The 27,983-nt window shown below is 41.2% G+C and overlaps 1 protein-coding gene across 1 annotated transcript; it reads left to right on the plus strand.

Annotated features, from left to right (window-relative positions):
* Positions 1 to 2,491: 2,491 nt before the first annotated feature.
* WDR37 (WD repeat domain 37) lies at positions 2,492 to 26,811 on the plus strand. Its single transcript, XM_081834553.1, has 7 exons — positions 2,492 to 2,582; positions 4,504 to 4,580; positions 5,911 to 6,148; positions 7,649 to 7,790; positions 21,650 to 21,784; positions 22,778 to 22,892; positions 23,452 to 26,811. The coding sequence occupies exons 2-7, from the start codon at positions 4,539 to 4,541 to the stop codon at positions 23,581 to 23,583; spliced, it is 804 nt and encodes a 267-aa protein (XP_081690679.1). The 5' UTR covers positions 2,492 to 2,582; positions 4,504 to 4,538; the 3' UTR covers positions 23,584 to 26,811.
* The last annotated feature ends 1,172 nt before the right edge of the window (positions 26,812 to 27,983 follow it).

The raw sequence follows: 27,983 nt of genomic DNA on the forward strand, positions 1-27,983 counted from the left end.
TGCAGATTTCACTTATATATAAAATAATAGTAGTTTATATGCTGCCCATCTGACCGGGTTACCCCAGCCACTCTGGACAGCTTTCAACAAATTAAAATTGTTCATATAGGCTGAGACATGGTCTGTCCTTTGTATATTAGACATAATTACCACCCCACCCCACCCCACCCCCTCATTTAGGCTGCTATCTGACACTGATCAGTGATTGATCATGTCTCTGTTAAGGCAACACTGGTGGTATAAATCAATACTCCATGCCCCACCTTCATCTGTCAGCACAGTTCCTTCTAATTATGCAGGCCTTAAAATGGGGTGGTTTTGTATCTACCCCCTTATCCATGAGAAATAGATTTTAATGATTCTTTAAGAAAACTTTATCCATAACCTCCAGCCACATTCTCAACATACTCCTTTCTGCCTCTTTTTATTTATCTCGGTCCCTGCTCCTGCCCACCTAGCAGTTTGAAAGCACGTCAAAGTGCAAGTAGATAAATAGGTACCACTCCGGCGGGAAGGTAAATGGTGTTTCTGTGTGCTGCTCTGGTTCACCAGAAGCAGCTTAGTCATGCTGGCCACACAACCCAGAAGCTGTCTGCGGACAAACGCCAGCTCCTTCAGCCTACAGAGCAAGATGAGCGCCGCAACCTCAGAGTCATCCGCGACTGGACCTAAAGGGGTACCTTTACCTTTACCTTTATCCCTCTCCTCAACCACTGAGCTCTTCTAACAACAAATGCATTAAAGCAAAAAGTCATTGTTAACAGCCATGGTTTAGTTAAAGCCATGGTTTTCCCATTGTTAAAGCCATGGTTTTCCCAGTAGTGATGTATGGAAGTGAGACCTGGACCATAAAGAAGGCTGATCGCCGAAGAATGGATGCTTTTGAATTATGGTGCTGGAGGAGACTCTTGAGAGTCCCATGGACTGCAAGAAGATCAAACGTATCCATTCTTAAGGAAATCAGCCCTGAGTGCTCACTGGAAGGACAGATCCTGAAGCTGAGACTCCAATACTTTGGCCACCTCATGAGAAGAGAAGACTCCCTGGAAAAGACCCTGATGTTGGGAAAGATGGAGGGCACAAGGAGAAGTGGACGACAGAGGACGAGATGGTTGGATGGTGTTCTCGAAGCTACAAACATGAGTCTGACCAAACTGCGGGAGGCAGTGGAAGACAGGAGTGCCTGGCATGCTCTGGTCCATGGGGTCATGAAGAGTTGGACACGACTAAACGACTAAACAACAACATTGTTAACAGTACAACAGGTGGTTGCTACCATCTCAAGGATTTTTTAAATAACAGCCTATGATCCTAGTAAAATTATTAGCCATGATGGTGGTCAGTAATGGGTAGCTTTCACTGACCCCTTCCCCAAATTGTATTAAAAATAGCCACAAATATATAATGTTCATATTTGAGCAACAAAATGACTAAACTGCTTGATAGATGCAATGCAATTCTATCTGAAATAAAAGCCAGATAGATTTTTTTTCAAAAAAAGAACTTGATTCACTGTCAGTATTTTTATTTATTTATTATGCTGCTGTGTTGCTACCATACCTTCATTCACAAATCCATAAAAGCAGCAAAGTTGAAGCAATCGTCACCTTCTTCAAGGGCAGAAAAAAGGCTTCTTCATTAGCATCCTTGCCACAAAGGCAACATACGGCTATGCATGCCAAACCATTCTTCAGTGAGTACTGCGGAAGGGAAGGAGGGAGCCTGCAACCCCCAGACCCATTCCATCTCATGTATTTAGTGCTAGACCATGGTTTAGCATGCATATCAATGCAGCCTATAAGTGGTTCAGCTAAAATGAACTGAAGAACAATTTTCAAGGAAGAGTATTTTAAAGAAGAGTGGCATCACAAAAGTGTTTTGGGAGTGAATTCCAACCATAATGGGCAATAAAGGAGACCAGAGATGCTAATTTAAGAGAGCAGGCTGTTGGGCAGATTGAGGTTAGAGGACAGAGGTCACTGGTGGGAATCCAGCTGTAGGGAATAATGGCAAAAAAATAGAGCAAGATAACAATGACCAAGAGTTTCTGCTATGTCAAAAGGGGGTGGGAAACCAGCATATACCACCATGAAGGAATTTCATGTGGCCTGAATGTCATGAGAGTTTAATATTTTGGGCGGAGGGATTGTGAACAGAGATGAGACAAAGGTGTGGTGAGTCATAGGAGTGGAATGCATGAGATTCCGGAATAGTTTGCACAGTCTAGAAAGTGTTTCTCTCTCTCCGAGATTCACATATTTTGAGAATCTAGACATATTTAGACTGAAATAACATAACTATGAATACCCTCCAGTTCTTATCACTCATCGTCCCATAATAACTCCTATGTTCTCCTTCTTACCCAGTTCCACACCTTCTGATATCTAAGACTGGCAAAGGGTTGACAGATACACTTAAGAAATCACCATAGAAGCCTTACTCAGAACCAGTTATTCGCACAATAGCTTCATCACATCAGCTTTTCTCCTGTGGATTGGTTGTCATAATAATTGTGGTGTTGTTTTTCTTAAAAACAGTAAATTCCATAAAGTTTCATCCGACGGAACAAGTGGCTCTTACAGGTATGTCATTATCTTGGGCTCACAGAATAATATTCACAATACCCTTAGGAATGAATGGTCAATTTACCACTTGCTTCATGTGTGTGTTTGCTGATTACCTCTATCAGGTTAGTACTGTAAAGGAAGCCGCCTAATACCAAGTCGGACTATTCACATCCTAAGAGCAGCTTTGTTGGATAACACTAAAGGCCTGTTTGACCCTGCAGCTTGTTCCCAGAGTGCCAAGAAGCCCACAAGCAGGGCATGAGGACAATAGCCCTTTCCAGTGCTTGTGATTTTGTAGGTAGCATATGGCTATCATGACTATTAGCCATTGATGGCCTGGTCCTCCATGAATTTGTCTAATTTTTAAAGCCATCTAACTTGGTGGCTGTCACCATGTCTCATTGCAGCAAATCCCACAGTGTAGCTTTGTGCCATGTGAAGATGTATTGTCTTTCTCGAATTCCCCCTCCATTCCACTTCTTCTTCATCATCATCATCATCATCATCATCATCATCATCAATGTATTATTTATACCCCGTCCATCTGGCTGAGTTTCCCCAGCCACTCTGGGTGGCTTCCAACAGAACACTAAAATACAATAACCTATTAAGCATTAAAAGCTTCCCTAAACAGGGCTGTCTTCATCAGTTCACCTAACTCATTGTTGTCTACTCTGCATGGAATATCGTTGGCTCTCTGGGTTACAAACAGAAATCTTTCCCCATCCTGCTTGGAGATGCCTGAGATTGAACCTGGGAATAAAAATGTGTGCTCTAGCTCTGAGCATCTTCTCCAGAGCATTCTGTTCTCCTGACTCACTTACCTTAACAAGGTTTTATTTCTCTTTTCTTTGGCCATGCTCTATTTAAATATGCCTGTGTATGAGAGATGGGGTGCTTAGACTTTTATCTGTTGACTTAAAGGTAATTAACTTTAGGGTCAAAAAGGAAGAAGCTGCAGAATTTTTAAAATTCTGTAATCTGTGTGTATTATAGGCATTTACAGGTCATCCCGTACCCTACCGCCTAAGGAGTGATGCAATTATTTTTTGGCTGCATAGACGACATAAAATTGTTTACAATGCCATTAAGGAGGGAGGGAAGGGATGTTGGAAGCTTTCCTGAACTTGCACACACATTAAAACTTGCATTGGAATGCAGCAACAAGTAAGATTGATACTGAGGAAGGGGTGAATGTTTTTTTTGTTTGTTTATATAAAACTTGTATAGCCTCTTAACTGTAAATAAAACCTCTTAAGTGGTTTACCAAAAAATCCTCTCAATACGTGCAAATTATTTATATGTATGACTAGGTGTTAAAATGTGTGTGAGTGTGAGAGAGAGTGTGTATGTGTAAATTGAACATGCTGGCTTCATTCTCTTTGCTTAAGTGAACATCGTGTAGTCCCCAAATAATATAATAACATTTAATTTAGGCTGAATGTTAACTAAGTGGTCAGCAGCAGTATTTGTTCAAAAGTAAGTATTATTTATGCATAAGCAACTTAGGCATTTGAGTCAAAATGGTAAAAATGCAATGACCTTAACACTGATCCTCTTTGGTTTGAAGCAGTGAGAACAAGTTCAGGCTTTCCTTCTCCCACCTCTTACCTGGGTTCCTCAAACACCATTTGACCTTGATGTGCAAACCAGCAAGTTACAGTTTGAGCAAGCCAGTTTTGTAAACTAGGATCAAACCATCATTTGAAACTTCAGTTAAAACTATTTGCCTGTTCATACATTATGGTAAACCGTGGTTTGAGGAAACCCAGAGGTTTTGCATCAAGGACGGGAGAAAAGGAAAGGGGACTGGTGGGACAAAAAGCACTCTAACTCACAACTTGTTCCAAATCCTCTGTACCATAGTTTAGTGGATCGGGAGTGTGACATCTGAATTATCTACTATATTTCCATATTCTTTCAACTTTCTCTGCAGCTTCAGGAGATCAGACAGCTCATATCTGGAGGTACATGGTCCAGTTGCCCACACCTCAGCCTACCGCAGACTGTAATGTAAGTGATTTAACTTCAATTTGATGCTGGATATTGAAGAAAAGTTTTATGCTGCATTTTAAAACTTTGCAATAGTATATTAACCTATTTGAGAATATGCATCCTTTAAAACAATTTGTGATTATTATTTCCCTACTTAGCATTTTGCTGATTACATTTTCCATTGCTGCTACATGTTTTTGGCGCACCATCGTCTAGGTGGACTGTGTCATAAAGTCCTTCAGCTCACCCTGCAGCTCTGCTCAGGTGGCTGTTACTGATAGCTTCAGTGGAAGCTAGTTGGTATGTTATCTCTGCCGTTGGAAACTCAGTATTAACACTACTAACAGGCCCTGTTGATAATGCTCCCTTAGCATTCACAGCCACCCTGTAGTTCATCCACCATCTATGTTGCTTGCAGTCAGTTCCTCATGCAACAGAGGGGGACATACCCATCACTATACTACTGCAGCGCATGACTGTATGGAAACACTGTTTAATCAAGATTTGCATAAGGTCTTCAAGGAAAATACGTTGACAACACCAGGAGGGCCACAGCTTCCTCATACCTACTTCAGAAGACATTTTAAAAAACCCTACTGCTGATGTGCAAATTTATCTCAAAAGGCCCCAAACAAATTTACAATCTGAAAAGAGAGAACATTTTCATTTATTTACGTGGGAGTAAATATCGCTCGAGGGACGCGGGTGGTGCTGTGGGTTAAACGACAGAGCCTAGGACTTGCAGATCAGAAGGTGGGCGGTTCGAATCCCCACGATGGGGTGAGCTCCCATTGCTTGGTCCCTGCTCCTGCGAACCTAGCAGTTCGAAAGCACATCAAAGTGCAAGTAGATAAATAGGTACCGCTCCGGCGGGAAGGTAAACGGTGTTTCCATGTGCTGCTCTGGTTCACCAGAAGTGGCTTAGTCATGCTGGCCACATGACCCGGAAGCTGTACACCGGCTCCCTCAGCCAATAAAGCGAGATGAGTGCCGCAACCCCAGAATCACGACTGGACCTAATGGTCAGGCGTCCCTTTACCTTTAAATATCACTCATCATTGAACTTTACTTCCTATATCCCATGTCTTCTTCAAGTATCTCCTCCTCTTTTGTTGTTGAGACTATGCTAATAGGGACACACTCAACAGCTCAGCTATCCTTTGCCTCATGCAATCTGACTCACTAGCTGTCTCCCAGATTACCTGCTTTGGGCATTATATTGCACAGTGGGAATCCCGATAGCAGAAACCCTTGTGTTTGTGATAGATTAATCCCGCATTAAGGATCATGGAAGCCACATTCAACTTGGGCAGTTTTAATACATGTTAAATATTTTCAAAATTAACAGCAAATGTCTGGAGAAGATGAAGTTGAGTTCTCTGATAAAGATGAACCTGAAGGAGATGGAGATGGTTCTAGTGATTGTCCCACCATCCGGGCTCCTTTAACTTTCCTAAAAAGCCACCAAGGTGTAGTCATAGCAGCTGATTGGCTAGTTGGAGGGAAGCAAGCTGTGACAGCTTCATGGGATAGAACAGCAAACCTGTATGATGTGGAGACATCTGAACTGGTGCACTCTCTGACAGGTACCTCTTTGTGTGGAAGTTTTGTCCGTTTGTTTTATAGGCTGATTGTGGGTTCTAGGCTGCCACTGTTAACGTGGTGCTTAGAAATTCAAACTTCCTGGCAAGGAAGAATAACCCTCATTGTTTATTATGAATATGAGATTCCTCTGTACTCTGTGTCGCCCCGTTTCTTCTTTGAACTTCCATGTTTCTCTTCTCCCAAAGGGTCAGCATGCAGTCTGAAAACAGACTCCCAAGGGGGAGGGGTGTATAATATATTTCTAGCACTTGAACTTTTTACAAAGCGGTTGCTTTTCTGTTGTGATCGGGCAGTTCAGTTGCCTTTAATAACAGATATGTGAAGCATAAATGAAGCAGAAATGATATACAAAATGTATATCAGTTAAAAATTATAAATGAGATATTTTCACAAAACATGGGCCAAGATGGCCATTCTGCTTATGTAGCTTTCTCCTATAGCTATTTTCCACCTGCTATACTAGCCACAGAAGCTTAATATATCATGGATTGTCATCAGATGTGCAACCAAAGCCTTCAATTAACTAGACATAAGAAATGAAACGTGTAATGTGGTTATGATTATTGGACCAGTTTCTGCCCAATGAAGAATTTTGTGGAATTTGGTATACCACTGGGCGTGGTATAACTTGTGTGCAGCTGCTCTGTCGCCAGTGACAAGCTGTAATGTGGCAGTTGTGTGTTAATTAGTAGGAGATTAAACTGCAGTGTGTACATAAAGTAGAGGGATGAACTGGATGATTTGTGGCTCCTTGCAGCCCTGTGATTTTGCAGCTCTAAGCATAGGCCTTAAATTTTATATTCAGTCAATGTAAACAGCTGCTGCAAGTCAGCTTTGACGACAATTTGTCTAAGCCACAAAGAACTCAACATGCAAAGAGCAGACTAACTTCTCTGACATTTCTGGTCACAGCTTTTCAACAACGCGGGCAAGTCAGGCACTACTTTAGATGCAGAATTTTCTAGTGCATCTGCCTCAAACATGAACCCTGCACTTTTGAAGAAGGCACACCAAGATAGTTTAGCAGGTTGTTGGCCAGGTGATATTTCCCCATTCAGAGTACCTTCCTTGCCCTTCTTATCTCTGTATGGTTAATCAGGAGTCAGGCTGACCTTTTTTTGTTTTGGTGCTTAGCAGATCTTTGTAGAGTAAACTGTATTCAGTATTGCCGAGGAATGGTAAAATGTTGGATCTATATGCTCTTAAATGCATTCCTTTAGATGAAATGAGGAGTCTAATCTATGTTAGCGATGATGGCCCAGGAATCTGGGGTAGGTAGTAAAATTCTAAGCCACCTGTTTGCCACCAAAGCAGAAGAATTGTGTGTCTGATGTTTTTCCTCCCTAGTGCTTGTGGAATTGCTTGGCAGGGGGTTGGACTCGATGACCCTTGTGGTCTCTTCCAACTCTATGATTCTATGATTCTATGAATTGAAAGGTCATGCATTCTCAATGCCTTAATATTTTCATCTGTGGTTGTAGGACACGACCAAGAACTTACACATTGTTGCACGCATCCCACCCAACGTCTTGTGGTGACCTCATCACGAGACACGACTTTCCGCCTGTGGGATTTCAGAGACCCTTCTATCCATTCTGTGAATGTCTTTCAGGGCCATACAGAGTAAGTGACAGCAGTTTCTTAAAGTTTTTAAGCGGGAGGCTGGTTGCGTTGGGCTACTTGTACAAGATGCTTACTTTCTTTTTTATAATTATTTTTATTATTTTTCCAAATTATTTCAAATCGAACCGAATTACTTTAATGCAGTTTCTTAAAATCAGGTTTCCCTCTCCTGTTGCAAACATATTTCCATCATTTCTTCCCGTAGCTGTATCATTTCTTATTCAGTATCCAGTTGTCATCCTTCACTTGCCATTAAGCCATTCTTCCAGCTTTTTCCTCCTTACAAACAGTACCTGTGTTACGTCTTATAAATATAAAATCCAGTTCATGTGTGTAGTCCTTCGTAAATAGTTTTGTTCCAGACCTGGTGTGCTGAGAGAGTTACTATCCTCCATTGTTCAGTTCTTTGCAGTGTTTATCTGGATGAACTTGTACCAAATACTTTCAGACCTCTTCAGGTTTTAACAGTAATCATTTTGAGATGTTCTCTTATCCAAACTTTTTTCTCCCACCCCAATTAAAACTTTGTTAGTGCCAAGGAGAATTAAGATAAGATACCCATCTACTTATTGCAGAGAATGAGACTTCAAGAGGCTGCATTAAAAAACTGTGGCTATGCTGCATTATGGAAAAGGGTAGCACCATTAGACAATGGGCTGGTTTTCCAACAGCAGCCCCCATTGCACCTTGAAGGCTGTGGAAAAGTCCTGCCACCCCAGGACAGGTGTGAGGAACCTGTGGCCATCCCCATTGGGGATGTTGGAGCAGCCCTGTTCTTCTAACACAGAATTTGGGAACCTCTGGCTCTTCAGATGTTGTTGGACTGTGACTCTTAATAGTTTCAGCCAGCATGGCCTGTGGTCATGGACGATGGCAGTTGCAGATGAACAACATCTGGAGGTCCATATGTTTTCAATTTCTGACCTAGGGCCTGTCCAGTGTTATAGCAGGAGGACTTAACAGAAGGTTTAGCAGGGACTAGGGATGCTCATATGTAGTTGATTTTGTTTGAAGTATTTATATTCTGCTTTTCATTTAAAATGATTGCAGAGCAGTTTACAAAACAAAATACAGTATATAAATCATCAAAATAGGATTCTGCTCAATATACCCCCCAGATTTGTGCTGTAGTAGGGATTTCTGGACTTCTTTAAAGGTCAAATGGTGTTTTCCTAGGTCAGCTGCCATAATCTGCTGATGAGTGCTTATCCTGGATTTTGGCAGTCCCTCAGATAGAGGCAACAGGGACAAATCTACATGAATCTACTCAATTTCCGAGGGATAGTGTGGCAATCTTAATGTTGCAGTGTGTGCTGCGACTTAGGTCCAGGATACCATGTAGCAAGCAGTCATAAGCATATTTTAAATTATTTTTTTTGAAGATCATAATGATCCTCCCCAGATAAAAAAAGAGGAAAGTGTTGGAACCGCTCAAATTTCAGCTGGAAGATAACTATCAAAACATGGAGCACATGACATGCAAAAGCCCTGCAATAATTATTCACAGTAGTAGCAACAAAGGATTGAGGTTAAATGTCAGGTGATTTGCCAGGGCTCACTTACAATGGGGCGGTTGGCAGGAAGACTAGAAGTAAAGGCAGTAGAATCACATGCCCTGCAGTGTTCTTTAAAGTCCATGAAGGAGGTAACATTCAGAAGCATAAACCTTAGAAGTGTGGGATCCACGCACTGACTCTCAGCATGCCACAGGTCAGCACAAGTAATTGACTAATCTTATGTCCTGCTTTTCCTTTAGAGAGTTCAGATGAGCTTGCCTGGGTCTCCCACTGGTCTTCTATACAGGCACTGTACAAGTTGTAGCAAGAATATTACTTTGTGCAGGCGGCATTAAAGAACTGGTGCTGAAAGATCTACAGTAATTACCTTTTTGATTTTAGGCTCAATTCAAAAGGCTGTTTTGGACCCTACACAGCTTAGTTTCCATTTGGAGAGTATGCGGAAGACAGCCCTGGGCTGTTTGACCCCTTAACTAGTTCTCTTTTTCTCTCCCATAAAAGCCACACTCTCTTTTAAAGTGTGCTTGCAGTTGCAGATTAAATATACAGTGCAGGTGGATGTTTCTTAAGTTGCTCTGACTGTTAAGACTGTTCTCCTAACTGCCATAACTGTACCAACTGCCATAACTGCCACAGAGTGTATGACAGCTCTTGCAATTAACCCTTTAAATGTGCATTTTGGATGCTAACATCCCACAGATCATGACTATCGGAAGGAAGCTTCCTTCTGTATATCCCCATCCCCCACATCTTAAGATTGTCCAGATAAATTCTCTCTGCAGTCCGAACTGTGGTGCCTGGCCATATGAGCAGGAGCCTTCTTGGTGGTGGTGCCCAACATACCTTCCCAGGAAGTTTCACCAACTCCTCTGCCTTTATGACCTTCAAGTGACAGGTGGACACCTTGTTTCAATAAGCTTTTAGCTGAACTGGGTTATGCGCTAGAGTCCTATATCCCTGTTAATTGTTTTTATTTTGTATGTCATATATAATTGCATGCTCCTGTAAACTGTCAGCCTTGCTGTAGTATGGCATTTAAGCTTACTGAATAATAATAAATAGTTTAAGGAATGAGAGGTGTCAACATTTCTAGGCATCTGCTTTAGATGAAAAAGCTAGGCTTTCCCCCCCAACTGTAGTTTTTAGTGCTGCTTAAGTTAAAAAGCTGCTTTGTTAGCACTGTAATTAGCTGTGTAATTACCTTTTGGACAAATTGAATTCCATAATGGCAACTTTTGACACCAAGAAATAGAGGTGAACGCATTAAAAACAACCTCTTGCTCTCATAATTTTCTGTCTATTACCAGTCTATTAGCATCCTACAAATGTGCTAGAGTTTCCTAGCAGGTCTAGCCATAAGTAAAGAGCACTGCAGATCTCCATATACATAATTTCTTTTTCTTTTTAGTTAGCCACATCATCTAGCTAATGTGGATTTTTGCTTGTAGTGAGGGAGTGCTGAGTACTGATCAGTGCTGAAGATCCAACCCACAAGTTAGTTGTACAGTGGTTATCTGTAAAGTGGAGTTTGGGATAGTCAAAACATAGCATTGGCCCTTATTTGGAAGGTCCGTCTGGGGTCAGTTTACTGTTTGACACTTTGGCAAGGGTCACCATGAGTATTGGGAAGGAGGATCATATCCTTGGTGTCAATGAAATGTCCCTTGTGCTCTGAGGTAGCTGGGGATCGTGGGCATCAAACCATTATTTAGTACACTATAGACAATGTTGTTGACTGAGAACAGCATATGGTCCCGGAAGACTCCTTAACAGAACCATAAGAACCTACAGAGAGTTGTCCTCTTTGCCTTGATTCTTCAGACCCAGTCTACCTTTGGTGAAGTTCTGGGGAGCATGGACTTTAATCAGAAGACCACTGAAGACAGCCTCTTGACCTGAAAGAACCAACAGTGGTTAGGGCATTTTCCTGAACTTGTGACAAGGATTCTAAAGCTCTGATTCATTGTAAACATATTTTTCCAGTTTTTGTGGCTTCTAAGGGGAATTCCTGTGTAAAACATAATCGAGAATGCTCAATAAAAAAGGTGTTAGTATGTTAAGAGGTTGATAGGATTCCTGCATTGCAGGGGGTTAGACTTGATGACCCTCAGCGTCCCTTCCAACTCCACAATTCTATAATTTTGTGAATATTTCCATTAGTAGAAATGAAGTTTTATGCTAACAAATGTCTTTGTGCCTAACTTTCAAGTTTATCAAAGCTCTCCACCTCTCTTACAACAGCCTACTTGTGTTGCCTACTTTAGCTTTGTGTGCTGTGAACCATATTAATGACAGTGCTTTAAACTTCCTGCCTAGGATATTCTACATGGCTTAGGAGAGGGACTATGAGAGTAATGAGTTGTGCACTGTGTGTACTGTCTTCAGAAACCACCCAGGTTAACTCTTTAAGGTTCTCTAGATGTGGCAGGCTAAAAACGAGACTTAGCATATGAAGGTGGAAAATAACATTTGTACCAAAGACTCAAAAGCTGGTTTCCTTAGAAGCTACAAGTGATTATGTCGGTGCCCCAAAACTGTTCTCTCCCCCCTCCCTGATCAGATGAAATTCCTACTTGAAAAGCACAGCTTGTTGCATTTTTTGAGCTAGTAATATCAAAATTCCCTCCAGTGATTCCAGTAAAGTGGAAGCTACTGACAAAACAATTTATATTGTATGCATGATCAAGACACTAGATGTATACAGGACAAATGCTTTTTATGGATTGGCAGCCTAGCGATATTTGGTATCACCCGAAGGAATACTTTGACAGTAACTTTAGTGATCATTTATCTCCAGACAACATTCTTCCATTTTGTTCGTGGCTGTCTGCTTCTTTATCTGTAGCCTACTATATCAATGAATTAGGAATTTGCCTTTAAACAGGGAGTAGTCATGTTAGTCTACAAGCAAAAAGTCCTACACACCACCCTCATGATTCAGATATACATCCTCATGTTTATCTTTCTCTTCATCTGTTATCACTTCATTTTGTGCAGCTCAGTGTGTACGTAGGCACTCTGAAAAACTTCTGTAACAAGATTTAGCTCTTGGGGTCAGGAAGACCTTCAGTGGAAATAAACACTAGATTGCCTAGTTGAGTTATTTCCTCCCATGATGGCTGGAGCATGTACACTTGAGGCTTGCTCTCATCCCAGGCAGAATCCAGGGTCGAGTAACAACTGAGCTGGCTTATGTTTACGTGCCACATGGTAGTTGATTCACACCCAAAGATGCTATTATAGAAGACAGGTTCAAAAGTTTTCTTTGAGCCTCTCCAGGGTACAATAATACAGCACATTTAATAGGTCTCTCTTTATGAAATTAGTTGTAACTCTTTTAAAAGTTTTTATAATGAAGGAACATCCTTTTAATTAAAGATGCATCTCTTGATGCTAAAAGGGTAGTTCCGTTAGATGGTAAAGATCTATCGGTTATCTATTATATTATATATATTGGATTAGATCCCTTCCACAAATCGGTGGCGCTTCCCAGTGACAGAAGCACTGTTTTACATCTCATGTAGAAAAGTAAAACTAAAGACTAAGAATCATGCACAAGTGGTAGCTGAACCTGCCTGTGTCAGTGTTGCATTGTGAAGCCTTGTGCGAGTATTTGCAGAAGAGCTTTTGCTTCCTCACAGTTCTATGGATCCAATCTGATGATTCTGTGCCTATTTACTCCATTTTAATGTGTGCGCATATATGTTTTCTGTTGTAAAAAAAGCAGATAACACAAAATATGTTTGGTACATTAAAAAACAAAACCTAAGTGATCTATGGGACCCTTAGGTGCTTTCATCCAGTTTCTTCTGTGAAATTGTGCAGTTTTCTTTGTTCTGAAAGATAGGGCTAGCAAATTTTCTGCCCCAGACAAGTGGGCAACTGCAAAATTTTAAGCTTTTTGATTTACAGATGCAAGCTATGCTTTCTACAGCTGTGGTTAAAAATTAGTTAACCAATTTGGGTTGAATAATCTGGATGTGTTCCAGCAGATGGCGCCTTAATTCTGTTTTTAAACCTGAAAAACACTATCTTTAACATTTCAGGCATACGCAGTTTCTATAAAGAATGGGAAGCTTAGCTATGTAGACTATAAAACAAAGCAGTTTGCAGTTTAGTTTTTTTTAATTTAAACTGCATGGTTTTTCCAGTAGGATTTTGCGGGTGCCTTAGCTTAAATTTGTGTGTTTTAGAAACACACATTTCCCCCCTCTAGATAAGAAAGATCAGCATGAAGGATTAAGTGCAGGTAGAAAATGTTTGCTTCTGTGGCTTGGTGACACTTGATGTAAGAAAGTGATGGTTGGAAACTTCCACATGATACTGGTATATGTAGTACTTCAGGATTAAAATATAAAACAAGGCTTGACATGGCAAGTTTTTCAACACTGGATAATAAGAGGGTGTTTGCAAGGGAGAGTGTGAAATAAATTTACATTAAGACTAAGGCTAAGAAAATTCAGCTGCGTTTATTCTTACTAGAAAATAAGGGTACCAGAATGAGATTTTGTTTTTTTCAAAAATACATTTTACTAATGCATGTTTACTAAGAAAGAACCAAAACTGGAATCAGAACTTGCATTGCAAGCCTAAACATTTCTAATCAGAAGTAAGTCCTATTGAATTCAGTGGGGCTTATTTCCAGTTAAGTGTGGTTGTGATTGCAGGCTTAGTTACTTTGAAAAGTGAAATTCATACATAAGCTTCTGCAAACATTTTAACATTCGTTTGTAGGCCAGGAAGCTTGTACACTGTAGAGAAATGCAAGATTGATGCCCTGATCTTGGATATAATCACTTGGTCTCACTCAATACTCTAATACATAAGTGCATGTGTACTCAAGACTGAATTATTGTTTGAAAGCAGTGACCTCCCCACAAAATGTGAGTTACTGATCTGTATCTGTGGGGTGAAAAATATATATTTAAGACTTTTCTGTGACAGGAGTAGTTAGGGAAGAAAGGTGTTTTTCCTTAATGACACATACATGTTTCAGTTTATCTTTGGCAGTTGCCTGGTCTGTATGGTATAGTAGCTTGTAAGTAGAATCCTAATGAGACTTTGGGAGCCTTGGCATTTCTTAGATTCTTGGAAAGTAAACCCTTTAGCTTAAATTTATGTGGAGGTAGATATTCAACATTTAAATCCCATTTCTCCCTCTCTATCCATGCATATAACAACAGCAAGGCTTTGGATGTGTTGACCTAGCTGGCCACAGAAGGATCTGGAGCAGTGGGTGGCCAGGGCAGTAGTCCACATCTCTTCCCACCCAGTCTGATTTCACTTCCATGGAATAGGTGACAGTAGGCCTTGTGCTACTGGTTCTCTACAGATGCTGTGTCAGATATAGGACTTATGTGTCCACATCTACTTATCTGCCTAGAATGCTTCATCAGCGATGGCATAGCCCTGTGCATTCCTCACCATTACTGCGTCCTTTGATACCGGAATATAGCCAACTTACACGGGAGCTTCTTGCATTCATTTTAACGATGATTTGGGGGTGGGGTGGGGGTATATATTCTGATGGTTGGCAACTTGGTCAGGCTGACTTCCCCCCAGGTCCCAGTACAACATACCTTATTGTTCCTTTTCCCATACCTTAAGCAAGCCCTACCATTTTTAGCTTTGATGTTCTTTGATGCCTAGCACTGGGCTTCTTAGACATCCACTCAGAGTTCGTCCTCATGTTTCTCCCGCCCGCCAGCCAAATGTTTCTGCACGTATTCTTCACCATTAGCATTATGTTTCTGAATGGCTAACTTTGCTAACGTTTGCCATTTGATCAATAAGGATTACTTCATGCTAGGGAAATGGTAATTATTCACGAACTACCATTTAAACCAGTTGCAATCTCTGCCTCGATATGTTAGCATTTTGCAGCAGGCATACCTCTTCCCAGAATGTAATGGATTTATCTGGTTCTCTCTCCACCCCCACCCCCAACCCCCACAATGCACCAGCAACCCTCTCTAAAATATCATGCTGTGTGAGTGAAATGGGCACTGCAGTGTTAATTTTTTTGAAGTGGTTCCAAACAGCACACCGCATCAGCATTTCATGGTCCAGCATTTTCTGCATCATATTTTTTCCCCCCATGAGTGTGAAATTTCAGCAGATTGTTATGCAAAACAGTTTTGTGTCTCTGTGTGACTGGGGAGACAGCTGTTAGTCCTAATGAGGAGTGCTAGCATTACAGTATTTCCGTTGATTGAGACCCACGGAGGGAGCAGAATGTTCCAGATCAGGCAGTGGTGTGTGGTGAAAAAGTGCCACTCTGTCAGCTGGAAGTGTATGCTCGGCTGCTCTCTACGACAAGATAAATGAGTTTTGCCGAGGCTTGGCAGAGTCTGAAGTTTTTCCAGAGAATGGTAGTAGCACACCAAGTTCCCTGTGGGGGACCCACAGTTTAAGGGTGTCGTGAGATTACTGTCTCTTTGCCAACTTTTTTTTTATGCCCAAAGATACCTGTCACCCACTCGTGAGTTATGAAAAGCCTAATGCCTTTTAGCGTTCCATTAACACAGAGTCTTAATGATCTTTTGTTGACATTTTTCATTAATTTAGCCGAGGGGATGTTAACCACCGTTTTAAGTTGGCCACGGTTGCTAGAGAACCCAGCATTGAGTGAGAAGAAAGTGGGGGAAATCTTAATTTACCCTCTGTTCCACCAGTTTTGTATTTAAGTGTTCCAGATTCGGCACAGATTGAGCTTTGGGCAGTATGTTTTTTGTCAATAAGCCTCCACACATTAAATCAAGTGCTTTACTTAACCCCCTGCTTTCCATTGACTTTAGAGTTCAAGCCTCCAATTTTGTCCATATGTATAAAAGTTGGCCTTGCTCCTGTATTGTTTGTTGCAGGAACGGCGATCTTGTAGTCCAATGGCAAAGAAAGCTACCTGTTAAACTAGCTGAAAGGTGTAATAGGTTTGGGACAAGGAAGAATGGTTCCTAGTGTGTTGTTGTGCCATGAGGTGCCATTTGTGGAGGACCTAAATGGACAGACTGCTTATAAAGGAGCATGGTAATTAAAGGGTTGCTTCAATGTCTTTATGCAGTTAGTGAACAATCTGTGAGGATGTTTCCTGCTCATTGAAATAATTCATGGCAGGTGTTTGTGTGCATGAGTATATACAATTTTAAATTTTTTAAAGCCAAGTGTCCGCTGGAACCTTAACGGCTAACAAATCTATTGGTTCATAAGCTTTTGTAGGCAGGAGCCCACTTCATTAGATGCGTGAAGTGAACAGGGAAGTGGTAGTGGCGACTCGTATTAGGTGAGTGAGGTTAAAAATGAACATATTTTTATGCTACCCATGCAGCCATCCAATCAATTGAAATAAACATAAGAAGAGCCTGCTGGATCAAGCCAATGGCCAACTAGTCCACTATCCTGTTTTTTATGGCCTCTCAAGCAGGACCCAAGCACAAGAACACATTCCCCTCTTTGGTTTCAATCAACTGGTATTCAGAAGCATTAGAGCCTAACCATTATGGTTAAGTATCTTCTTCTTCTTCTTCTTCTTCTTCTTCTTCTTCTTCTTCTTCTCCTCCTCCTCCTCCTCCTCCTCCTCCTCCTCCTCCTCCTCCTCCTCCTCCTCCTCTTTGGTGATCACTGGTAGCCAAGGAAGATTGTCTTCCACACACACGGTTTTAACAATTATTCTGTAAGTGACTGTGGAGGCCAATTCTGGATCCACACATCCTTCCATAGTAGGGATATTAGTTTCCCGCAGGGAGTTGATCACGGTGTGGATTTGCCTTCCTCTTAGGACATTTCTCCCTTGCGTCCAGAGTTCGAGTGTCTTCAAAGCCCATGACACCTAGGAGTTAAGTCACTAGGAGTCAGCATGTCCAGAGCTGTAAGACTAAAAACAGCCAACTCTTGCTGGTTACAGATCAGTTTCCATGATACCACATGTGGCGTTATTATCTTTCTAATGACTTAACTAATCCAGTTCTCTAGTTAAAAGAAATTGCATTAGTGCATTGAGTTAGTCTTTAAGATCCATAAGAAACTTTGATTTTCCTGTTACAGCTTATTACTCTTATTATTCTTAAAGACTATATTTACTCCAAAGTACTTGCAAGGAAAACAGATTTTCTTGGTGTTCAGTTTTTGGATAAAGGAAAGCTCATACATGAAGATTTGGGAGTGCTTTGGGAAGTATTTCTTTTACACAGAAATACAAAGTGTACATCCTTCAAGGTTATTCAGCTTTTAGTAATAATTATTAACAGACCATTATACTTATTGAGAGCCCCCTTTTCAAAATGAGACCCTTTAATGACGCACACATTTACAGCCAAATCAACATACACATATCACACCTAGCTTAAGACATGGTATTTATGGTGAATAAATATTCTTGAGACTTTACTCTGGTTTCTGAAATCAGTGTAACTGTATTCTCTCAACTTTGAAATGAAAGCCAGCCATGTGCCCTCCTATTTGCTAATAGGTTTTAGTATGTTACTGTAAAGAGGTTTGCATCACATGAAGTTTCCAGACTATCTTTTAAAGGCGGTTGCGCATTGCTAGTATTGCAGTAATCTAGCTTCGATAACTGAGGCATGGATAACTGAGGCCAGGGCTGTCTCCTCTAGAAATGGTTACAGCTTGTAAACCAGTTGGCAAAAGGCAGTCCTCTTTACCTGAATATGTGAGGAAATTATTGCACCAAGGAGCACCCAAACCAACCACCTAGACCTTTAAGGCGAATGCAACCTTACCTAGAATAGGCCACATAACCCTTACAGATTTTAAGCACTCTTGAATAGCAGCATCTCCCTCTTGTTCACACCAATCCACTTTGAACTAATGCCAGACATTGGGTTGTCATCTTTACTGCCTCCCTGGGATCAGATGTTGAGAATAAGTGGTAGAGCAGAGTGTAATTTGCATTTGAATGACACTTCAGCACTTCACTGGTGATATGACCAAAGGGGGTATCCAAAGCTGCTGAAAGGTTCAAATGATTGTTGTACATTTGCCCAATGGAGAATTTCAGGAAAATAGCGGGTGGAGAGTGGCAAGCACAAATTGGAAATAGAGGGGATTTAACCAAAACAGAAATCTGATTAGATCCAATTCAGCTGTTCTGTTCCATTCCGTTTGGAAGGGGTTTGATGTGCATTATAATTGTAATGGTTTTAGTTATTTTTATAATTGCGTATTCTATTGTTGTAACCCACTCAAGATCCTTAGGGTGAAGGGTGGGTAAGAAATCTTATTGAATAAACATGCATATATACATACAAGACATTTGAGAAAATCACTGAATTATGGCAGTCATCCATTCTAGCATGCACAAGGTTCAGTCCTTGGCATCTCTGGATAAACAGGGCCTCAGAGAGCAAAAATGGGGAAAGCTTATTTCGTAGACCTTGGAGAGACCCCTGTCAGACGGAGCATGCAGTGCTGGATTAAATGGACTTAATAATAATAATAATAATAATAATAATAATAATAATAATAATAATAATAATTCTTTTATTTATATCCCGCCCTCCCCAGCCGAAGCCAGGCTCAGGGCGGCTAACAACAATACAACAGTACAACACAACACAACACAACACAACACTCTAAAATCATTCATTATAAAATTAATTCAAATCAAGCCACTTGCAACCATTGGACCAGAGCTCCACGAAGACTGCCGAAGGAGGGAGTCAGGCTGTGCCCTGGCCAAAGGCCTGGTGGAACAGCTCTGTCTTGCAGGCCCTGCGGAAAGATGTCAAGTCCCGCAGGGCCCTAGTCTCTTGTGACAGAGTGTTCCACCAGATCGGAGCCACAGCCGAAAAAGCCCTGGCTCTAGTTGAGGCCAGCCTAACCTCTCTGTGGCCTGGGACCTTCAAGATGTTTTTATTTGAAGACCGTAAGTTTCTCTGTGGGACATACCAGGAGAGGCGGTCCCGTAGGTACGAGGGTCCTAGGCCGTATAGGGCTTTAAAGGTTAAAACCAGCACCTTAAACCTGATCCTGTACTCCACCAGGAGCCAGTGCAGCTGGTACAGCACCGGGTGAATGTGATCTCGCAGCAAAGACCCCGTAAGGAGTCTCGCTGCAGCATTCTGCACCCACTGGAGTTTCTGGGTCAGTCTCAAGGGCAGCCCCACGTAGAGTGAGTTACAATAATCGAGTCTGGAGGTGACTGTCGCGTGGATCACAGTGGCTAGGTCAGGGCGAGAGAGGTAAGGAGCCAACTGCTTAGCTTGGCGGAGATGGAAAAATGCCGCCTTTGTTATAGCTGCAATCTGCGCCTCCATGGAAAGGGAGGTGTCGAAGATTACACCCAAACTCTTAACGGACGGTGCTGGCACTAATTGCGCCCCCGCAAGAGATGGGAGTTGCCCCCCCCAATCCCATATCGTCCCGTCCCAGCCACAGGACCTCTGTCTTTGAAGGATTTAACTTCAACCGGCTCCCATGTAACCATCCAGCCACAGCTTCCAAACACCTGGTCAGTGTGTCTGGGGCCGAGTCAGGATGGCCATCCATCAACAGATAGAGTTGGGTGTCATCAGCATACTGATGGCAACCCAGTCCAAAACTCCGGACAAGCTGGGCGAGGGGGCGCGTAAAGATGTTGAAAAGCATCGGGGAGAGTATCGCACCCTGAGGTACTCCACACACCAAGGAGTGGCGCGATGACAATTCCCCCCCAAGCGCTACCCTCTGTCCCCGACCAGAGAGAAACGAGCACAACCATTGAAGGACTGTGCCCTGGATCCCCACGTCGGCAAGGCGGTGGTCCAGAAGATATAATGCAATCTTACATGTTTTAAAAATCTACTTCTTCTGCACAAAATCTTTATACTAGCTGTGTTTGATCTTCTTGGTTATCTAGCATTCATAAGATAAGGGTACTGCTAGTAAAGAGTTAATCTCTGGTCTTTTCTGTCTTTTTCAAACACAACAACAACAACAATAACAACAACAACACATGCAACCTATACTGTAACCTTTTGGGATGCAGTTTGAGATGCAAATTTAAACAAGTGGGGGGAAAAAGTGTTCAGGTCCTTGAGCAGAAGAAGTTGAAAAGCAGAGAGCTTTGAATGGTTTCTCGAAAATACAAGCTTTTAAATCTTAACTAGATGAATAATTTTAATGCATGATGAAAGAATCAAATCTATTGTCATACGTTGTGGAACAGTGAAATGCTCCGCTTGCGCGACTTATTTCCGTATGTAATGCATATAGTTTGGGAGACGAAGACGTTCTCCTGGCTGTGAATGTGTATGGGAAGTGGCGATCTTCCATAGATTCTGTGGCTGTTCTTAATTGCTTGTGCCTCCACAGTAGGTCAGGCGCATAGGCATCTGTAATTGGGTATTGGGCTCGGAAAGCTCAAGTGAAGACCTTTAGTTCTTGCCACATAATTACCCTGTGGCACTCTGATACAGCATTAAAAAACTTCGTACCACTGACATAATGGTGTTTGGATCTAATTAGACTTTAATTTGATGTCAATTTAAATTAAGAGGGCCTGCACATACTAGTCCATTGTGACTTGGGTAATACTAATCTCAATCAGTAGGCTGAATAGGACATGAAATCAAATTCTCACAGTACAATAGAAGTGACAGGAGCAACTTGACACCTTAAATTAAAATTACTAAAATCTGAGCAATTGATGTGCATGACCCTCAAGCTATACAGGATAGGTCATTAAATGCGATCCATAGAAATTGAGCTAAGAAGCACACTGTAATGAACCAGGGGAGGGAAAGAAAGGCTTTGTTAGCGTGCTGTGTAGGTGGAAACAAGCTCAAGGCTTTGTAGACTAGAATTAAAGCAATACCTTAAAACCTCAGTCCTTTGTCCTTTCAGATGTAATAGATAACATGCTCCTGGTTTCTGGGGTTACATATTTTTATCCTCTGATCCTTGGTTTGCTAATAGTAATTCAAACATGGCATATTTTTTTTTTAAAAAATAATCTTGATCTAGAGTAGGCATAACACAGAAACATGACGTCCACTTTTTCCTTATGACTGAAGGGTGATTTTTTATATATCTTATGAAGTCTCATCTCTTGTGGAAGAGATCAGTTGCATTATTTTAACATGTACTTGTATGTTAAAAATATTAAACTTCTTGTTTGATAAGGGATGCTGTTGATTGATCTCAGTGCTCTGAAGCTTTTATCTACAAACTTTGTGTTTCCAGTAGTCATTCACTTGTTAGAGCTTTAAAATCATTGGATTTAAAGTTTGCTTCTGTCCGCTCCCCCCCCCCCCCCCGAATAGTGTTGTATTGTAAAAGTGAAAAATGGCATGTCTGTTTTAGGTAATAATGTTAAATATGGCTCTGATGTTCCCCCATCCCTTTAAGCACTGTGACGTCAGCTGTCTTCACTGTGGGAGACAATGTTGTTTCGGGTAGTGATGACCGTACTGTGAAAGTCTGGGACTTGAAAAATATGAGGTCGCCTATTGCCACTATTCGCACAGATTCTGCAGTAAACAGGTAAGCCCAAACAGTCCAGTTGGTTAAATATAGGAGATATTGGCTTGATTTTCATGAATTATTATTACTATTTTTTTATTTTTTATTTTGCTAATGCTAGACTAGGCACAATGGGTGCTATCTCTTTGGAATTAATGGTGTACATTTACAGCAGAGTAACAACTCTGATTAGACATCTCAGTGGTACTGTTTTAGTCATGGGACCTAGTTTCTGCAGAAACTATTATAGTATGTTCAGAATGGTGGTGCCCATGACACTTGGGCTCTTCAAAGAGAGAGAATTGTAGAGAGGTGGAGTATTGCATGCAAATCAGTTAAAAATTCTTAGTGGGGATCCCATATGCATATTGGGTTGGACAGACTAGTTACTTAATTTGTATCCTAAAGAGAGTGTGTGGCTCTTAAGCATTACCTATTTGAGTGGAGAGCTTGGTTCCAGACCCAAAGCTATCATATGTCTTTGGACCATTCTGTGGACATCAAAGCAAAACCAATTTCAGGCCTCTTAGTCTGGTGCATCTTAGAATTTTTTTTTTTTTTTTTTAACCTGTTTTGCACGCCTGAAAATATTTGAATTTTCATGAACAATTAACTGAATTTATGTAATAGGCCTATGTCCAAAGGCCTAGATCCAAAGATTCTCGTTCATTCAGCTAAAGCATTTTATTTGGATGTATGACCTTCTGAAATGTTCCTTAGTTCTTGGTGGTGAAGGGAACCCAAGTAAATTCATGTGTGCATGAGGAAACCCTTGCATTGACGTTCTTGCTACATTGCTGTGTGTGGTGGCAGCGGCAGTGTGAATTTTGATCATCATCATCTTTAGAAACAAGTGTTTTTCCAGTACTTGATTTTGTTGCAAAAATAAAGTAATATGTATTTGCGGGAAATGTGTACAAGATAAACCTCCAATTAAATCATTTTCAGTGAACTTGAACACTGTCGGTTCTCATTTGTCAAGCTCCCTAGCTTATTTTTATCTCTCCTGTGCAGGATTAATGTTTGTGTCGGCCAAAGAATCATTGCCCTTCCACATGACAACCGGCAGGTTAGATTATTTGACATGTCTGGAGTGCGATTAGCACGGCTCCCTCGCAGCAACAGACAGGTACCAGAATTTTGAGTTCTATATGTAAGAAAGATCCCTGCTCCCAACCTCTTTTCTCTGTGTGTATGCATAATTAGAAATATTGATAGCAGAATACCTGATCCAAAGATAATGTCTTTAACAGTCGTCAAGTTGCATATATTGAACACAGCTTGTCAGTGTAAAACAACTGCCTTGGATTAAGCCTGTGGCCTTCAGGTTCTTATTTCAGAAGCAAATGAGTGTTTTCCATTCCAGTACTTACTGGAATCTGGGCTTCTACATAGGGAGGGGTTGTAATTCACCGTAAGTCCCTGCTTTCCCTTTCCACCTCCCAACCTCGAGGGTGGAAAGGAGAAGTGCAGGAAAACTCTGAAAGCCTTTTCCTCCCCCACCTCTTTTGCACCCCCAGAGTTGGAGATGCCAAGGAGTGAAAAAGGATCATGAAGAACTTTCAGAACCTCCCTGCATTTCTCCTTTTCACCCTGAAATGTTGGAGGTGGAAGGGGGAAGTGGCTGATTTGAGGCAGGCATGGGTATGGGAGCCAATATTCTAACACAGGCATTTCTGTTGTCACAGGGGCATAGAAGAATGGTTTGCTGTTCAGCATGGAGCGAAGACCACCCGATCTGCAATCTGTTCACTTGTGGATTTGATCGGCAGGCTATTGGGTGGAACATCAATATTCCTGCCTTGCTTCAGGAAAAATGAGATGCTGAAAGAATTCTTTCCCAGACCCCTCAGTTTTGTTGCCATAGACTTTTTTTGTGCAGACTTTCCTGTAAGCTGGTCTGCTGTTAACATAAAAGGTGCACCTTGAAAGGGAGTGTGTTGCAAATGTTGTTACCACATTGTGCACAGTTTGCATGAAATGTACAGAAAAAATATGTGACCTTTTCAAAGAAGCTAGATTCTTGCATATGGACTTTTATAACTTGGCATCCACTGGTGAGTAGAAGGATATATGGCTTTCCTATGGAGCATATAAGTGTTCATAAGTTATTCAGCCTAGATGAACAGTAGGGCATTATGTTTGACTTAAATGTGAATTCTGTGTACTTATTGTGAAGAATATATAGTCTGCCTTTCCCTCATCATTTTACATATCTGCCTTGTGATTAAGGAGCGTATAGGGCTAAACTTAAGATGAAGGGTGAATTTCAGAAGTATGGTGGAGATTTCCCCTCCCATCTATATTTGAGCACTCCTGCTGATTTGAGCACTCCAATGTAGTATTTGAGTCTGATTTGAGCACTCCAATGTATTTATTTATTGGAGTATTTATTTCAATTCCCAATTTAAGGGAAAAATACAGGTTTTTTTAAAGCATTGGGCATAGAATGTTGGTTTGCCATGTTGAGTATATTCCTATACATTTCAAGAACTAACTGGTTCACTCTTACCCTGTTGGCTGGAGCCACCATTCTGTGTTTTGGTATTTTACATAACTGCAAACTACAAAATATTATAATCACGGCAATCTGAGCAAGTTTTTAAGCACTTTAGTTTATAGCAGCTGTTATAAACCACAAGCGGCAAATGAAATTTCCTAGAGAATGTGAGGCCTATATCTAAGAAGGATTTACATTGCTACATTTTGTGAAGTTTTTTTATTATAAAAAAAGAATAAATCTTGAGGGGTTTTTTGGTGTTTTTTTTAAAGAATGCACCTGTGTTTAACATATTTCAGAATGGGACCTCTCCCATCAACGTTCTGTTTTTGGGCCAACAACACTATGCCAGAGATCCAAAAGATCAGACTAGTTATACATGCCAATAAATGTGGCAAGCCACTATTGAAATTAAGTGGCCTGTCAGAAGCAGATTGTAATATGGCATGGTGCTTGGGAGCGGGTCTGCTGTTCAAGGACAAAAGTAAGGAAGCTCGTTGGACATGCCCCAACCCTTGGTCATGCTAACATTGTTCTTTGGATCCTGGCCATTGCAACTAAGTGTGCTACCTCAAAAATGAATGTGGGGCTACTATGAATCTTGCTGTTTGACCTTGATAACACACTTTGGGTCTCATTCCAATGTGCTGTCATAAAGAGTAGAAGACAATCATACCAAATTTCAAGGTTGTACTTTGTCAAGACATAACTTGTTAACTTGGAAGGAAGGTCCTTGTGTTGTTTCACACCATTCGACAGGCGGTCCTTAGATCGGTTTTGCTCTTCCTAAGTTGTGTTGTCAGCTTGATATTTGCGATTAATATTTCCAAGCACCTCTGATAGCCAACTGTCTTGAAGAAGGTTAATGAGACCGTACATTAGGACTCCTTCATAGATGTTGTATTTGCAGCTGAGGGCAGGCAGTGCTTCTCTAAACTGTCTGTCCACATCTCAGGGTTGGAGCCAAAATAATCAAAGTGGTAATGTAGGTTGCTTATAAAAGGTTTAAAATTAATTCCCCTACATTACTTTGAGTTACACTTCCTTGATCAGTTCTCCTCTTCCTCCTCCAGTTATTGTGTTCCATAGCACTGTCCAATAGGAACTTGAGAAGCTGACTTTAGGGGAGAGAGTGGAGGCACCATTTATGAGAGTGCTGAAATCATAGCAAGTTGAGACATAACGTTATAGCATGTCATATAGGAGTTAAAGTAGTTTATGGAGAAGAGAATTAATGCAAGAAACATATAATAAGTGAATAGCTTGATCTGTTTGAGGCAAAAGAATCTGTGATGTAGCACTAAAGCCTGGAACGAGTAAATGACTGAGGCTTGTGATTTATATTATCAAATGTATAATGATAAGTAAATAATGACTTGGAATTTGATTTAAAATCCATAAGAGATACCGCTTTTTGCTTCCCTAATCTGGGTCATCCTCTATCCATACTCGATGGCAAAACTCAAATGAGTTGTGGATGGCTTTATTGCATGTTTTATTATATCGTTTTGCAGCATGTGCTTCTATTTGGGTCTTGTCACAGAGTGACTGGATGGGGAAGCAGTGTAGAGAGAAGCAATCTTGCCACATCACTCCTTTATTTATCTTTGTTAAAAGACAATGTTTTGCCTACATGCTCCCTAGCTAATGGGTGTTGCAGGCATTTCAGTTGAATGCAACAAACTCCTTTAGAATGTCTAGACCTGCCTTAGGGTAGAGCTTGGGTTCTCAGTGGTCTCATTGACTTGGGAACCACCCATTGAGTGGCTTGGGCTCATAGCTCTCCACCTTCAGTGGGAGATGATGGCTGCCAGTTGCATGGACAGTTCATATGAATGGAGTCTTTACATTTTTAAAATACATATGAAATAACAACAGTGGAGCGTGAAATTGATGCCCACTGTCACTGAGCTTTATATATCACCAAAGGACCACCCTCCTGTAGCAGAGGTACATGCTTGTTCCCACTCAGCCACATGTCTTGGCTTCATTGAAAGGAGCAAGTTAGTTAAGTGTTGTGTTGAGGCAACAGGTGCCTGTCCCAACAGTAGATGAATGGTAGCAGTGAAAACAATTATACATTTCACATTTTCTGGTCTTCACATGATAATGAACAGGTGTTCTAATAACTGCTGTGAGTATTGATTTAATTATGTCTTGCATTTCACATAGAAGGAAAGTGACTGTTACATATTTTCAGTATTGAAACTTAGTTTTGCATAAGATCGCTATATCACTGGGCAAATCACAAAGACCTGTGTCTGTCTGTCTTTCTCTGTGTATATGTGGTCTTCAAACAGTGCACATCATTTTTTAAAAAAATGAAAACATCTGTACCTATTTCAGAAATCAGAAGAATCTTATTTTGATGCCTAAGTCTTTGAAAACCAACTTCCGCAGAGGAAGAAAATCCTGTACTCGTATGTCAGTGTAGAACCACTTGTTTTTTTGTTTACTGATATTCTGGTGATTTGATTGTGTTTTTTTAGATGTTCAATGTGTGTCTTTGTTGCAATTTGAAAATGCCATTAAATCATTCAGCATTGTTTCCGAATGCGTGTTTTTAATAAGCTCTAAATGACCTGATTTGTGCAAGTCTCACCTTGCTCTCTATGTCTTAAGTGAAAGCAGCCAAGTGGAATTTTCCCCAATATACTGTATTTTTTGCCCTATAGAATGCACTTTTCCCCCTCCAAAAATGAAGGGGAAATGTGTGTGTGTCCTATGGGGCGAATGCAGGCTTTCGCTGAAGCCTGGAGAGCGAGAGGCGTCGGTGCGCGAGAGGCGGGAGTTGCCGCCGGGCTCGCAAGGCTTGCGAATAACAGCCTGTTCTGGGGGCTGGGGTCGGGGGAAGCTCGGGCTTCCCCTGCCCCAGCCCCGTGGCTGGGGGGGGGGAATAATTTTTTTTATTCATCCCCCCCCCCAAAACGAGGTGCGTCCTATGAGCCGGTGCGCCCTATAGGGCGAAAAATACGGTATTTCAGGTGAATTCCTGCCCCCTCCCCAATTTCTTCTGCTCTTTGAATTGGAACTAGATGTTCAGACACAAGGGGCTGCTGCTGAAGAAACAAGCCTATGGGTCCTTTTCCTCCTTATCTATAACATTTAGAAACAACACAGTGATATTCATTACCGCGGTTCCACTAACTAGCTGTTGCTTATGGGTCAGGAAAATTCACAGCTTGAGGTTAATCACATTTTGCATATTTCTAGACATTACAGATAAGAATGCAAGAATGAGATGCAGAGCTGTCATTTTCAATGGTCCTCAGCTGATGGGGTCATGGCCTGATCTAAGGTGGGTCACAAAAGGAACCCTACCATCGTAAAAATATATGGTTAAAAATTTAAGATATGGCGTGTTTGCGTTCAAGGTGGTTCCTGGGTCTGAAAAAGTTGTAGCCATGGCTGGCAGGAAGAAAGCCAAGTTAGCTGTAGGAAATGGGACTTCTCTATGTTACAAAATGCACCCTACATTTTGAAGTGTATAACTTAAAAGTGGCTTTGACAGGTATTTGTACGTTTCCATTTCGTACCCTATTCTGTGCAAGCAAATCTTTAATTGCATCTTGCTACACAGGTTATGAACATCCTCCATGTGGCTTGTTTCCCCAGTGTTACGTTAAATTGATTTTTCTTTGCTTAAAGAAACGAGTCAAAACATAGATTCAGTACAATTTATTTTGATACAACAGTCCTCCAAGTATCATGAAACACTCT

Source organism: Podarcis erhardii (genome assembly GCF_964252035.2).
Source record: "Podarcis erhardii genome assembly, chromosome: 12".
Classification (NCBI taxonomy): domain Eukaryota; kingdom Metazoa; phylum Chordata; class Lepidosauria; order Squamata; family Lacertidae; genus Podarcis; species Podarcis erhardii.

What these genes read in the sequence shown, in the direction of transcription:
- WDR37 (XM_081834553.1), top strand. Translation starts at nt 4,539, where the DNA reads ATGGTCCAGTTGCCCACACCTCAGCCTACCGCAGACTGTAAT. An exon ending in GTCTTTCAGGGCCATACAGA is followed by an intron (nt 7,791 to 21,649) that starts GTAAGTGACAGC and finishes CATCCCTTTAAG; the next exon opens with CACTGTGACGTCAGCTGTCT. An exon ending in TCCCTCGCAGCAACAGACAG is followed by an intron (nt 22,893 to 23,451) that starts GTACCAGAATTT and finishes CTGTTGTCACAG; the next exon opens with GGGCATAGAAGAATGGTTTG.